Source organism: Rhinoraja longicauda, chromosome 30, assembly GCF_053455715.1.
Source record: "Rhinoraja longicauda isolate Sanriku21f chromosome 30, sRhiLon1.1, whole genome shotgun sequence".
Lineage (NCBI taxonomy): Eukaryota > Metazoa > Chordata > Chondrichthyes > Rajiformes > Arhynchobatidae > Rhinoraja > Rhinoraja longicauda.
In genome coordinates this window covers 14866814-14879822 of record NC_135982.1, presented here as the reverse complement: position 1 = coordinate 14879822, position 13009 = coordinate 14866814, and the positions used below count along the sequence as shown (strand labels likewise).

Genomic DNA, 13009 nt, shown 5'->3' with positions numbered 1-13009 from the left:
TGACTATCCCTAATCAGCTCTTGTCCATCTAAATACACATATCTCTTATCCCTCAGAATAGTCTCTAGTAACTTTCCGACCACAGATGTTAGACTCACTGGCCTGTAGTTGCCAGGCTTTTCCCTGAAGTCCTTCTTTAATACAGGCACAACATTGTCATCCTCCAGTCTTCCAGCACCCCACCTGTATTTAACGACAACTCTTAAATCTCAGCCAGGGCACCTGTAATTTCCTCTCTAGCTTCCCAGTGTCCTCAGATATCTCCTTTCAGGCCCAGGAGATTTGCCTATCTTCATACACTTTAGGAACTTTAGTATCTCCACGACCTTAATACTGGCTGTCCTCAAGACACTTCTATTGACTACCCCAAGTTCCCAGTCTTCATGTCTTTCACCATGGTAAAAACAGAGGAGAAATACCCATTGAAGACCTTGCAAATCTTCTGTGGTTCCAGAGTTGATTCCTGAGAAGCTCCATTTTCTCTCTGGCTAGCCCTTTTCCCTTCATGTACATAAAATCTCATGGGGGGAGACTGGGGGAGGGGGGGCAGGACCTTGCATGATCTACCAGAGGATAGCAAAGGAGATCATAGTTGTAACTTCTTAAATCTGACGTGTTTAAGGTTAAGATTACGATTGAAACTTTATCATTACTAATCTGAAATACTTCATTGCTAAAATTAGATCCCTATTGCTTTCTATTTACAAAAGTAAAGAAAACAAAAATATTTCTGAAGTGACTGCATGTAACAGATACACTAGCTAGTTCCTTTCTTCTTCCTCCAGTGCTTTCATTTTATCCACTGCTATCTACTTAGTTGCTTTATTTGTTATTTCAAGAACATAATAGCAGCCGTAATTGGATAAGAAACTTGGACAGTGCAGTTTGTTTTAAACTAATGTGCTTCAGCTGATGATGTGGGTAGAAATTAATTATACCTAGTCTAAAAAAGTGACCAAATTGTGTTCTTGTACAAGAAACAAATTTAGCAAGGAGGCACACAAGCAATTAGGAAAACAAATGGGTCTTTGGCTTCCATTGCATGTGGAACGAATGAGTTTCTTTTTTCCATGGAGCTGTGAATCTTTGGAATTCTAACGCAGGTAACTGTGAAGATTACATTACTAAGGATGGTAATCAGGTTTGAGATAGATTTTTAGACTTTATAAGAACTAATGGTGATTGGGATTAGGCAAGAAAGTGGAAGTAATGCCATGACCAAATCAGCTATGATCTCACTGAATGGTTGAAGTGAGCCCCGGGAGCCTACACAAGCTCATATGTCTCACTTTTTAATAACCATCTTTGCTAACTATGATACCAACCACTTTGGTATCATGCTTTGTACATTCTCATCCAAATTGTTGATATAAACCTTAAACAGCAACGGGCCCAGCTCCAATCCCTGAGGCACACCATTAGTCAAATGTACATGAAGGAAAAAGTCGAAAAAACAACCCTCCATCAGCACCCTCTGCTTCTTTCTCAAGCCAATTCTCTCACCTTGGATCCCAAGTGATCCAACCTTCTAAAGAAGTTTACCATTTGGAACCTTATTCTCATGTATAAACTCCGTCCAAACATTGATGAAATTGTGCAGTAATATGATATGCCGCACATTCTACATAATTATGCTGTACAAACATCCATATACATCGCTGAACAAGACAATAAAGTGTTCTTCGCTTACTGATATAGTTTGATGAGTTAGCAGTTCTTTTCTTACTAGTCATGTTTTGGGTTTTTGTGTCCCAGACTACCCTCATGAATGAGGCTAAACCACTCTGTCAGGAAGTGCTTTCACTGACCCAGAACTGAAGTAAATTCAGAGCATGTCTGAGGGTCAAACAAAGAACCATTTTTATGGAAATAATTAAAAACAGAAATCCTGAGAATACTCAATAGACCAGGCAGTCACTATGAGAGGAGAGTAAATCTTAATAAGATTATAAATTCAAAATCAAACATATTTTCAGCTGCAGAGGTAGGAGAGGTGGAGGAAAGAAATGAACCCTCTGTGATAGAGCGGAGACCACAAAAGCCTGAATGACAGAAGGCTACTATGGCTGCATGCAAATTTGATTTATGTGCAAAAAGGCTAGTGTGTATGTGGTGGAGAGAAGGGCTTGTTTCCATGCTGTACATCGCTCTGACTATAAATGGAGGTGGTGCCTGTAGATAAAGGGGGGTGGAGGATTGTAAAGGGCAGCTGATCTGTCTGGATGAGATGAGTGGCGATGAATATGAATGAGAAGGCAGGAGAAAGAGGAAAACAATACTGGAATTGTGAAAAGGTTCGTGGGTTGATATGAAAGAGAGTAAAGATACACAATCAGGCAGTTTGTGTCAAGAGAGAAAAAATGTTTCAAGGTACAGGTATGATCGAAATTGGTCAATTCTGATAGAATCTTGTTCTTTGAAATTGTTGAATTCAATGCTGGATCTTGATGGTTACAATATACCTAGTCAGAAGATGGGATGCCATTCCTCAAACCTGTTGAGGGATTCATCGGAACAGTGTACGAGACCAAAGACGGAAGGATCCAAGTTGGAATGGGATAATAACATAATACCAATACTGTGGGTGGCATTGAATAAGACATCAAACAGAGGGCCAAACTTTTCTTGTGTAGATATAAAATGTCTACATTTTACATCTATTTTGCAAAAGTGCAAGGGAGGTACCAAGAATGTCACAGCCAATATTTATCACTATTTAACAGCATTATACAGATTATTTGGTCATTATCACATTATCCTTCCATGCATGAAATTAGCTGTCATGTTTCCTACATTACATCAGTGACTACTTTAAAGCAATGAGCAACTAGAGGTTCAGGGTCATCATTCCGACTGAACAGAGGCATTCGGCAAAGCTGTCACCCAACTTGCATTTGGTGTGTACACAACAGAGGAGCTGGTTGTTCACTCTCAGCACCAAATGCAATGCACTAAATTGGAATAAACAGTAGTGAATTGCTGTTTCATGAGTCCCTGGATGGTGGGAAGGAAAAAGGTAAAAGGCACATGCTTTGCACTTCCTGGGTTTGCAGGGAAAGCCACAGAGAGAAAGTGAGCGAGTATTATGGAAATATATGATTAATCAGAATCATGAAGGGAATTGATGTAACTAACCTGACTTTGTAGTTACTCCTGGTTCTTCAGTGAGAGTCCTTAGTAATGACTGTTGAACAGGGTAAACCTCTTTCATTTTTTGAAGAAAATTTAGTGCAGTCTCAGCACTTAATTGTCTCTCTTCAATTGTTTTCCTCAATAACTTAGCCATGGCATCTCTGGGTGTCTCTCCTTCGCAGCATTCAGCAATGACCTAAATATCAATATGTTTACCGTGACTAGATTTCTTGTTAGTAACAAGAAAAACTCTGAGTGAACGGTAAAGGATAAATAAATAATCTAGAAAAATTACCTTTTTCTCCTCTTCATTGAAAATGGTTTCCTCAACAGACTCAAGACACGCCAATAAAGGACTCAAATCTGTCACACTTTCCAAGAGCTCCTCTTTGTGTAAATAAAGATTGAGCAAAAAATCTTCTGTGTCAATACGGCCTATATGGTAGAAACAGTCAATGAGTAAAGACTTTTTATACAAAATTAGACAAGATCAATGGATGTATCTTGTGAGAAAATTAATGCGAAAAAGTTTAATTAAAAGAGAATACTTGAAATCCTCAAAAGTTCAAGCTGCAGTTGTGGAGAAACAGACAAGTTAACATTACAGGTTGATAAGATGCCTCAGCTGAAAGAAGCTGTAATGTTGACTCTGCTTCTCTGTCAATAGACGCATTGAAGATTTCCAATAGTTTCTACTTTATAATTAAAGTAATTAAGTATAATATGAATTCATTTACTCTCTCTCTCTCATACTGTCAATGTGAAAATCCTCCACAAATGTGTGTCTTCGCCAGGAGAAGATTTTTTTTTGGATTTGGTCGAAGAATAACTCGCTTTGAAATTAGACCCATTGCTCACATTGGTGTCTTTCATTAAGCATCACAACATTTGTCTGCCAACCCACACTATTTATAAATCTGCGAAAACCATGTGAATTTCCATGCCAATAAGTAGTTGTGAATAGAACTGTATCCACATTCAGAACTGTGGAGGCAGTGTGCCTCAGAGGTAGATAGCAGTGGAATGCAAGATAAATAGGAATGCAAAGTTGACGTAACAATCAGGTAAGCTGTGATCTTACTAAATGGCAAAACCGATTTGAGGATTCAAATTGCCTGCGCCCATTCCTAGTTTGTGCCTGCACAATGTCTCAATGTTGTACATCTCTGAAAGATGAGGAAAACAAAACACTTATTATTCCTTTCTGTCAATGTGCAGACACATAGTTGGAGGTAACACCCTAGTATCGAAGTTTGACACTCTGGAACATCAAATGCCAGGGAATTTAGCACAAAAATGTATGCTGACACAAAGAATATTTATGAGGGAGTACTGTACCTCTTGATCTTCCCAAAACAAGCAAAACAAACCTTTTCACTCCTTCTCAGCACACAAGAAATAATAAACCAATACTGATACCAGGGGAGGTACAACCTATTGAATAAGACCTTAAGCAGCAGCCCATGGCTTATGTGGATATAAAAGGTCCCATGGCACTATTGTGAAGCACACAAGGAATGCTTATGCAAAGTATATGTCTAACATCTCAATACAATTATTAAGGCACATCCAACTTTTGTAAAGACAAGTTGAACAGTTTAATAAAAGGCATTGTTAAAACCATTTATATTCCCTCAAGTAACACAGAAATTTACGATTTTTTGTGTAACGGTTGTGTAATAGAGAAACTGGAAACTACTGCCCACTTGAAACACAGCGGATAAAAAAGACATTGAAGGCTGTAGATTTCAACATTTGAATGCCTACTCCTTGATCATCATTATTTGTCCGCAACCCATCAATGTAAAGATCTGCCGAAGTGTATGATCTATAAATAAGAGAAATTATACCAGTAAGTTGTGAATGGACCTGAACATCATGCAACTGAAGAAAGTCCATATCAGCACTGTGGATATAGTGGGTAAGATCGACAAGGTACACCTTAAAGCTATGAGGCATCCTCCTCACAATTTTTACTCCTCTCTGTTTAACTCTGTTAGCAAGCTTCAAAATATTCCTAATAGTGCCTTTCAGTCCAATAAAGAGCCATTTATTCTCACTTACTCCTCCCAGTAAGTCTCCAATTTTTAATCTGAACAATTATCCCAATGCCATGCTCTTTTATTTTGCATAATAACCTTTTGTGTGTCTTTATCAAAAGTTTTTTGAAAACCTTAGTACATCATATCTACTGGGTCTCTCTTATCTATTTTACCAGTTATACTTTCCAAAACAAATGTAACAGATTTAAATTTAGCATTTTTCCCCCACGACTAATCGATAGCTGATCTACAGTTTTCGGTACTCTTTTTTTAATAGTGGGATTATTATTATCACTCTTCAATCTTCAGGAACTATTTCATAATCTATAGAATTATGGATAAAGATGACCAATTCATCCGTTCTTTGCAGTTTCCTCCTTTAATCGCATGGGATGCAAATTATCATGACCTGAGGATTTATTAGCTTTTACAGTCTCCAGAACTATTTTCTCATTGATATGAATTTACTTTAGATCATATATTTGTTAGATTCTTGGTTCCCCAGGTTTACTTCTGTACTCTTCTGTGGAGTATATTAATCAGCCAGAAGATGACGGAGTCTGAGATTCATTGCTGTCAAGGATAATACAGGCAGAAATCCTCATCAGATATAAAGTACTTGGACATGCACTTGAATGCCAACTACTATATGCTACTGCCCTGGTTCAGGAAGGTGGAATTAGTCTAGAGTTCACAGATATTACAGATATGATAGACCAAATGGTGCCCTTCTGTGTCATAATTTTTTTATGATCACATAATTTCCTAGCCAAAATTTAGGGTCCAAATGACGAGTCCATGGCAAAGGTGCTGTTGTCCCAAGAGTGCTGGTCATATGCAAACATTAAGGACTGATGCCCTCCCTAAGGAGTCCCATGTTTCCACTCAGAGTGGTAGTGCCTTCTAAAAGGAAGATCTCTTCATTACAAAATGGAAGCATTTCCCAGACTGCAAATACCTCTTTTTTTTTTTACAATCTTTTAGTTATTAAACAGATAGACCGATTAGTCAATGTCCCATGGCACCTGGATGCAATGGTGCTGAATAAAGTAGAGCTGTACAACCATCTACTGACCAGAATCTGCAACAACATTTTCACATTGATCTCTTTGTATCAGAAACTCTCACTATAATTCATTTACACAGGCAAATTCAATGTTGACCTATAAAGGAGGACCCAAAACAATGACAACTGCAAGTATGTTTATGGACAGGAAGCGCACACATTGACATAATTAAATGTTTGAACCAGTACTCAAAGAAGCAGAGCAATAGTGTGCCAATTTGCACAAGGATAATATGAGCATATAATACAGGTAGTGTGGAAGTATCAAATGATCTCACTCTTATTTACCATTACACTTTGCCAACAATCTAACTGCTGGCAATAATTTTAATATTGTGCAATTAAGTAAAAATGCCTCAAGGTTCATCAAAGAAACAAAATCAGATAAAATGTGGCTTTGTGATCTTATTTCAGGTACATTTTACTCAACATCCTCAAGGAGGGAAGAGATGGAGAGGTTTAAAGGTAATTCCAGAGTTTATGCCTGGATAAGTTAAGACATAAAAGCCAAGGAAAAGAAGGATGATTAGTCCTTGAAGGTAGTATAAATCCAGAAGGCCACAGAAGTAATCTGATGTAGTTCCATTTGCCTTATCAGCGTGTGGGATGTTATTTTCCTATTAGATAAAAAGTCATAAGTATTGATAAGCACTTAAAAAGTGAAAAGATTTGTTGGCTTAACAAATGGATGCTTGTAATATAGAAGAAAATAGCTAAACACTTTATGTAATAAATCAGTTATATTGTAGTCTTCTGGAACAATGCCAGAATCAACAAGACTGTTTTATCAGAAGAGTATTAGTTCAACAGTTCATTATTGTCACTGTTACTGAAATACAGGAAAAAAAAGTGTTTAGTAAGAGTGGATAAGGAGAAACTAGTAAGACTAGCTATGTACTCCATAGATGCTGCCTGATCCGCTGAGTTATTCCAGCATTTTGTGTCTTTATATGTACCCGAGTTTTACAGCTCAACTTCCTCTTCAAAGTCTTGACTCAAATTAAAGAATATGAAACCACCAATTTAACAAACCGATGTTTAGAACCAGCTGTTAATGCGAACTCACCAGTTAGTATTAAATGCTCTATGGGAAGATTTTGGTTTAAGTTCCAAAGTATTTTTTTCAGTCTGGGGTAAGCTTCTTTACTCTGTTCAAGCACAAATAACAGGGTTTCCAGTTGCAAAGTCTTCTTTTCTGTAATTCTGTCCAGTAATCTGCAGAAAACCTCACTGCTTTCTGCTTCTTTACAGCAGTCTAAGAAAACCTGAAATAGAACATAGGTGTACACAAGTTATATCTATCTTAGCCAGGTGATTTAATGGGCTAGATCACGCAAACCCAATCCAATCTATCTCACTCTGTCGGTCCCTGGAACACTGTCGGGACACCCAGGAACCTGCTGTCCATCCATACCTACACTTACGTGGACTTATAGATGCACTTATAGATGAAGAAGATTATATCTCTGAACATCCACCCCAAAGGTCATGGTGCATGGACTAGATGGCAGGTATGTCAAGTAATTTTAATTAAGATAATCCCATCACAAAATGTTCCTGGCAAATGGCAAAGTGTAAGACTAGGTTTTGCCAAGTGTAATCATTGTTAGAGACAATTAAAACTATCAAGATGTAAAAAATAACATTTAATTAAAACATTTAAATTTTTTTAAATGTTAACCAAAAACATAAATAATTAAATACTTTAAACAAAATTAAAATAGCTTAAAATAATAACTCACCTTCCCCTTTGTCTCCTAAATCTATGCACTACCACCTCCATAAAAAAACAATGCCGTCTGAGACCCTGTGCTAGTGACAGAAAAATATGGGGAGTCTGCCTCGTTGTTCAATGGAGGTGCGATGGGAAAAGAACAAGTATTATCTTAATAAGATAATTAAGATAAATAATGCTCAGGCAAGAGCCTTTCACCTTTCCCTCTGCAGTGCTGGGGAGGGGGGGGGGGTATCAGAGAAGCAATCACATTTGAAACACAAAGATATTAAAAAATTGTGTGTCAATACCTTTTTCTCTGGCAATGGGATATCATCACATTTTGTCACAGATTCCACTAAGGCTTGCAGGTCTTGGACTGCCTCTGCAAGATCCTGTCTGTGCAGTAATAGGAACTCCTGTTCTGTGAGATTCCTAGAATCTTCTGATCAGAGAGATAAAGGAATTATCACTTCTCAAGAAAAATGTTATGATAAATTCATATCAAATTTGACACGACCTAGATTAACATCCCCTAAACCTGTTGACTTTAAGTAAAATTAACTATTCATTATAACAAACAAGCCATTGATTAACACTTTCCCACCACACACACATTGACCACTCACCTAGATGATCTGAGAGGTGCAATGGCACTGTACAGTATGTGAGGTACAAACCTGGTTGCAGTACTGGCATAATTAAATACATAATATAACTGCAGGAAGTGTGAGACTTGTACAAGAGCAACAGGTTGCACCCAAACAGGAGGGGAATGAAGCAGTCTGAAGAAGTGTCTCAACCTGAAACGTCACCTATTTCTTTTCGCCAGAGATGCTGTCTGACCCACTGAGTTACTCCAGCTTTTTGTGTCTAACCAGTTTAAACCAGCATCTGCAGTTCCTTCCTATAAATGCCAATGGCAAGTTCAATTAAAGAGCTTTTCACACATACATTAAAAACAAGAATGTGACTAGGGAGAAGATAGAACCACTCAAGGATAAAGGAGAGAATTTATGCTTGGAGTCAGTGGATGTTGGTGTGGTATTAAACATGTACTTCGCATTTGTATTCACCAACGAGAAGGACATGGAGGTTAATGAGAACAGTGTGGTGTATAGTAATATGCCAGGGCAGATTGAGATCAAGGAGATGTGCTAGGTCTCTTGAAAAGCATTAAGGTGGATAAATACCCAGGGCCTGATAGGATCTATCCCATGTTAGAGAGAGGCGGTTGTTTAGTTTAGCTTTAGTTTAGAGATACAGTGCAGAAACAGGCCCTTCAGCCCACCATGTCCATGCCAACCAGCCAACCCTGTACACTAGCACAGAACAACACACGAGACAATTTAGAATCTTTACCGGTCAATTAACCTACATACCTATACGTCTTTAGAATGTGGGAGGAAACCGGAGCATCTGGAGAAAACCCACCAAGTCACGGGGAGAACGTACAAACTCTGAAAAGACAGCAACTCGGGTCTCTGGCTCTGTAAGGCAGCAACTCTACTGCTACGGGGCCGATTGCAGGGGCCTTGACAAAGATCTTTGGATCCTCTATAGCCAAATTATCTGCATCCATCCACTGCCATCTACCACAGTGTGATCTAAACTCATTGTCTCTGGATCAAAGGTTCAGAAATCTGGCTGGCTATCTATAACCTAATCACAACGCTACATGTTAAGTGTGGTCACACAGATAAATTCACACCCAAATGTCCAAGTCGTACCTGGGCCCACAGGCTTCTCTTTTTCGCAGGACGATTCAGTAACCATCTCTTCATTGATTGTTCCAATACAATCTGGTGGATTATTAATGTCCTGGATGTTATCAGCACTTGTGTCTGGTAAATGTTCCTGGTGCTCTCCATCTTGTTTTGGTTCAACATTTTCAGCATGCACAGTATTTTCATCAGAGGGAAGTGCAGCCTCCACAAAGTCCACTGTGCCAGTGCAATTTAATCCTTGCACAGACATATTCTGGTCTGAAACCACTGTGACTTCACCATTTGTGGTACAAGACTCATCATTTTTGCCGGATTCTTGCACCACCCACTTTGTGCCAGCTGGACTCTGCGCGATTATGTGCTGCACCACTTCGTCCATTGAAACCTGCACCTCACTGGCTGCGGTCTGTTTCATCAGGCTTGCCACGATGTTCTTACAGCTCACAGCAATGTCAAACATCTGCAAATTGTCCGCAACAGAAACAACTTTTGTGAAGTTGTGCTTTCCTGGAGGCACCTTTCCTGTGTAGACCATCTCCAAAAGGATAGCAAATTCTTCTGGGCATACTACAGCCTGGTCAATAGAAATTGTGTCCGTGTTATCCAGGAGAGATTTGAACAACAAACTGGAAGCAGCCAGCACTAGCTTGTGTGCTCTAAACTCAGTGCTTCCAATGAATAGGGTGCAATCACAGAACTGCTCCTCTTTCCTCAATGTATACAGTTGCTGCATAAGCTGCCTGCTGTAGTTTGGCAATTCCATGGTGTCAGTCGTCTTCAAACCCCTCTTCAAGATGATGCTTCCAGGTACTGCCTTTGAACAGCAAAGAAAAATCTTGGATGAATCCCTGACACATTAGAACATTTCATTCTCATTTTCTACCAAATCATTTATTTTTAAACCAAGTAGCTATATTTCACTATAAATAGAAAACCAATACATGATAAAAAAAATACCCCCACAAGTCAAGCAGCATCTGTGGAGAGAGAATGATGCTATGGAAACTCAAACAATTGCAGATGCTGGAAATCTGAAATGAAAGAGAAAATGCTGGAGACACTCAGCAGGTGGGGCAGCATCTGTGGGAGGAGTAATAATCAACAAACTTTTATCAGAATAGAATGAGAAAACAATACTCAGCAGGTCAGATCACATGTGTGGAAAGAGAGACAGAGCTAATGTTTCAGGTCAAAGACCCTTCATCAGAATTGCTTTCTATTTTTATTTTAGATTTTCAGCATCTGCAGTTTTCATTTTCACATACCAGAGTGAGAAGATGGTTAGCACCAGATTCTATTTTGTTTTCCTTCCCATTTATTAAAATATAAAATGGGATAATATCCATATTCCAATCTGCTAGATTTCATATTCAAGGAATCGCAGATCCTGGAATCTTAATTACAAAATACAAAGTTCTGGAGTAAATCAGTGGGTCAGGCAGCATCCATGGAGGGGATGGATAGATAACATTTCAGGTCAAGACTCTTCTTCAGTCTGCTTTTAGTATGGGGGAGAGCAGAGGGGGAGTGAGAGGTGGTCTCACAGAATTCCTGTTAGAGAGAGGAAGAGAACTTCATCAACTTAGGTGTACTTTGAGAAGATTTTACAGTGGACCAGTAAAACAGATTCACACAGCACTGCAGATGCTGGAATCTTGAGCTAAAGTGATGGAACACCTCACCAGGTCAGGCAGCATGTGCTTCCCCTACTACAATTAATCTGAAGAAGTGCCCCAATCTAAAATGTTGCCTAAAATAGACACAAAATGCTGGAGTAACTCAGTGTGACAGGCAACATCTCTGAAGAGACGAATGGGTGAGTTTCAGGTTGAGACCCTTCCTCAGACTCGACCCAAAACGTCACCCATTCCTTCTCTCCTGAGATGCTGCCCGACCTGCTGAGTTACTCCAGCACTTTGTGAATAAATACCTTATGTGTCTATCATCGGTTTAAACCTGCAGTTGCTTCCTACAACAAAATAGTGCTTGTCCATTCCCTCCACAGAAGCTGCATGACCCACTGAGTAACCCAGCACTTTGTGTTTCACAATCAAGGGTAGTGTTAATTGATCTTGGTCCATAACAATATTTGTAAACAATTGGAATAACAATTTACCAAGAATGCCAATAAGCATACTGATTATCAAAAAATCGATGGCAGATGTAAATAAACGTGACCTCGTACTTAAAAGTGATGCTGGAGTACTAAGTGGTGAAAGGTGTACATAGTAGAGGTTCAAAGAGGATTCATATGGTTAAACTGTCCCAGACAGTACCGAAACCTATTAAAAGGTGAATGGTTCGCTGGCCTTCAAAGGCTGAGGCCCAGAGACAGATGGTGGTTGCAGGCCCCACACAGACAGTGGCCGGGTGCAGCAGGGCTGGCTTGCAGTAGAGGGACGGGGCAACTGGGCCCTGTTGCCAGAGCCGGGCCTGACCCAGCGTCGAAGTGTCCAGGATCACTGCCAGGAGCTGCGGGCCGGGCCAGTCCAGTGCAGCGAGGGGCTGAACGGCATCCTCCCGCCTGGTGGGGGTGAGTGGAGCCGGCACCCTCTCCTCGGGGACACGCAGTTCCCCAGATGAAACCTCCGACACAGCTGACTCCGGCCTTGGGCGGCGACGGTACCAACAGAGGGGCGGACGGACAAACCCGCACTGACCTGGGACCGCTCGCTCTCCCATCGCACAACCGGCGTCCGGAACCACGTGAGCTGGCGGCTCACACACAGTGCGCAGGCTCGTGAGCCGGACCCGGTAAAGGAAACGTAGCGCGCGGGTTAGGATGCCGGACCCGGCGACGTGGTGCGCAGGTTCTGGTGCCGGACCAGGCGACGGGGTGCGCAGTGCGCATGCTCTAGTTCCGGACCCAGCCAACGGGCTCGGATCGCGGTCCCGGCCGCGCAGCAGTGCGCAGGTTCAGGGCCGTCAGTGCTGGCCCTGGGTCTGGTTCGGTCGGTGAGTGAGTGATAAACATGGCCTGGGAGATGTGGAATAACTTCTCTCCGTCGGTCTGTTGTGTGGCTATGATTTTCCCTGTAAGAAAGCGAAGGCCGTCGTGGCCCGCAGCACTGCTGTGTCCAGTCTGCCTGCTCTCTCTCCCCTGACCGCGGAGGTCTGCGGCCATGGCAACGGCTGGGCTGCTGCTGCCCGGGGCAGGGCGGAGTCATCAGGCCCATGCATCAGGCCCATGCATCAGGCCCATGCATCAGGCCCATGCATCAGGCCCATGCACCAGGCCCATACACCAGCGATGGTGTGGCCGAGCTTGAGATACACGAGCCCCAAGTCAGGTCGAATTTATTGCGCCACAGATTGGTCCTAATGTTTG

At 41.0% G+C, this 13009-nt stretch overlaps 1 protein-coding gene across 2 annotated transcripts in view; it reads right to left on the bottom strand.

The window, feature by feature from the left end:
• zbtb40 (zinc finger and BTB domain containing 40) overlaps nt 1-12387 on the bottom strand; it is a 47316-nt gene extending 34929 nt beyond the window's left edge. Inside the window, exons 1-6 of one of the 2 annotated variants that reach the window (XM_078425328.1) lie at nt 12342-12387; nt 9685-10495; nt 8266-8399; nt 7307-7505; nt 3428-3567; nt 3136-3328 (exon numbers count right to left, since the gene is read on the bottom strand). In XM_078425328.1, the coding sequence (XP_078281454.1) occupies nt 3136-3328; nt 3428-3567; nt 7307-7505; nt 8266-8399; nt 9685-10444 (1426 nt within the window). In that variant the 5' untranslated portion in view covers nt 10445-10495; nt 12342-12387. Of the gene's footprint in view, nt 1-3135; nt 3329-3427; nt 3568-7306; nt 7506-8265; nt 8400-9684; nt 10496-11866; nt 11934-12341 lie in introns of those variants that run through there. The other variant, XM_078425329.1, reaches the window with a different exon arrangement.
• Nucleotides 12388-13009: the final 622 nt, after the last annotated feature.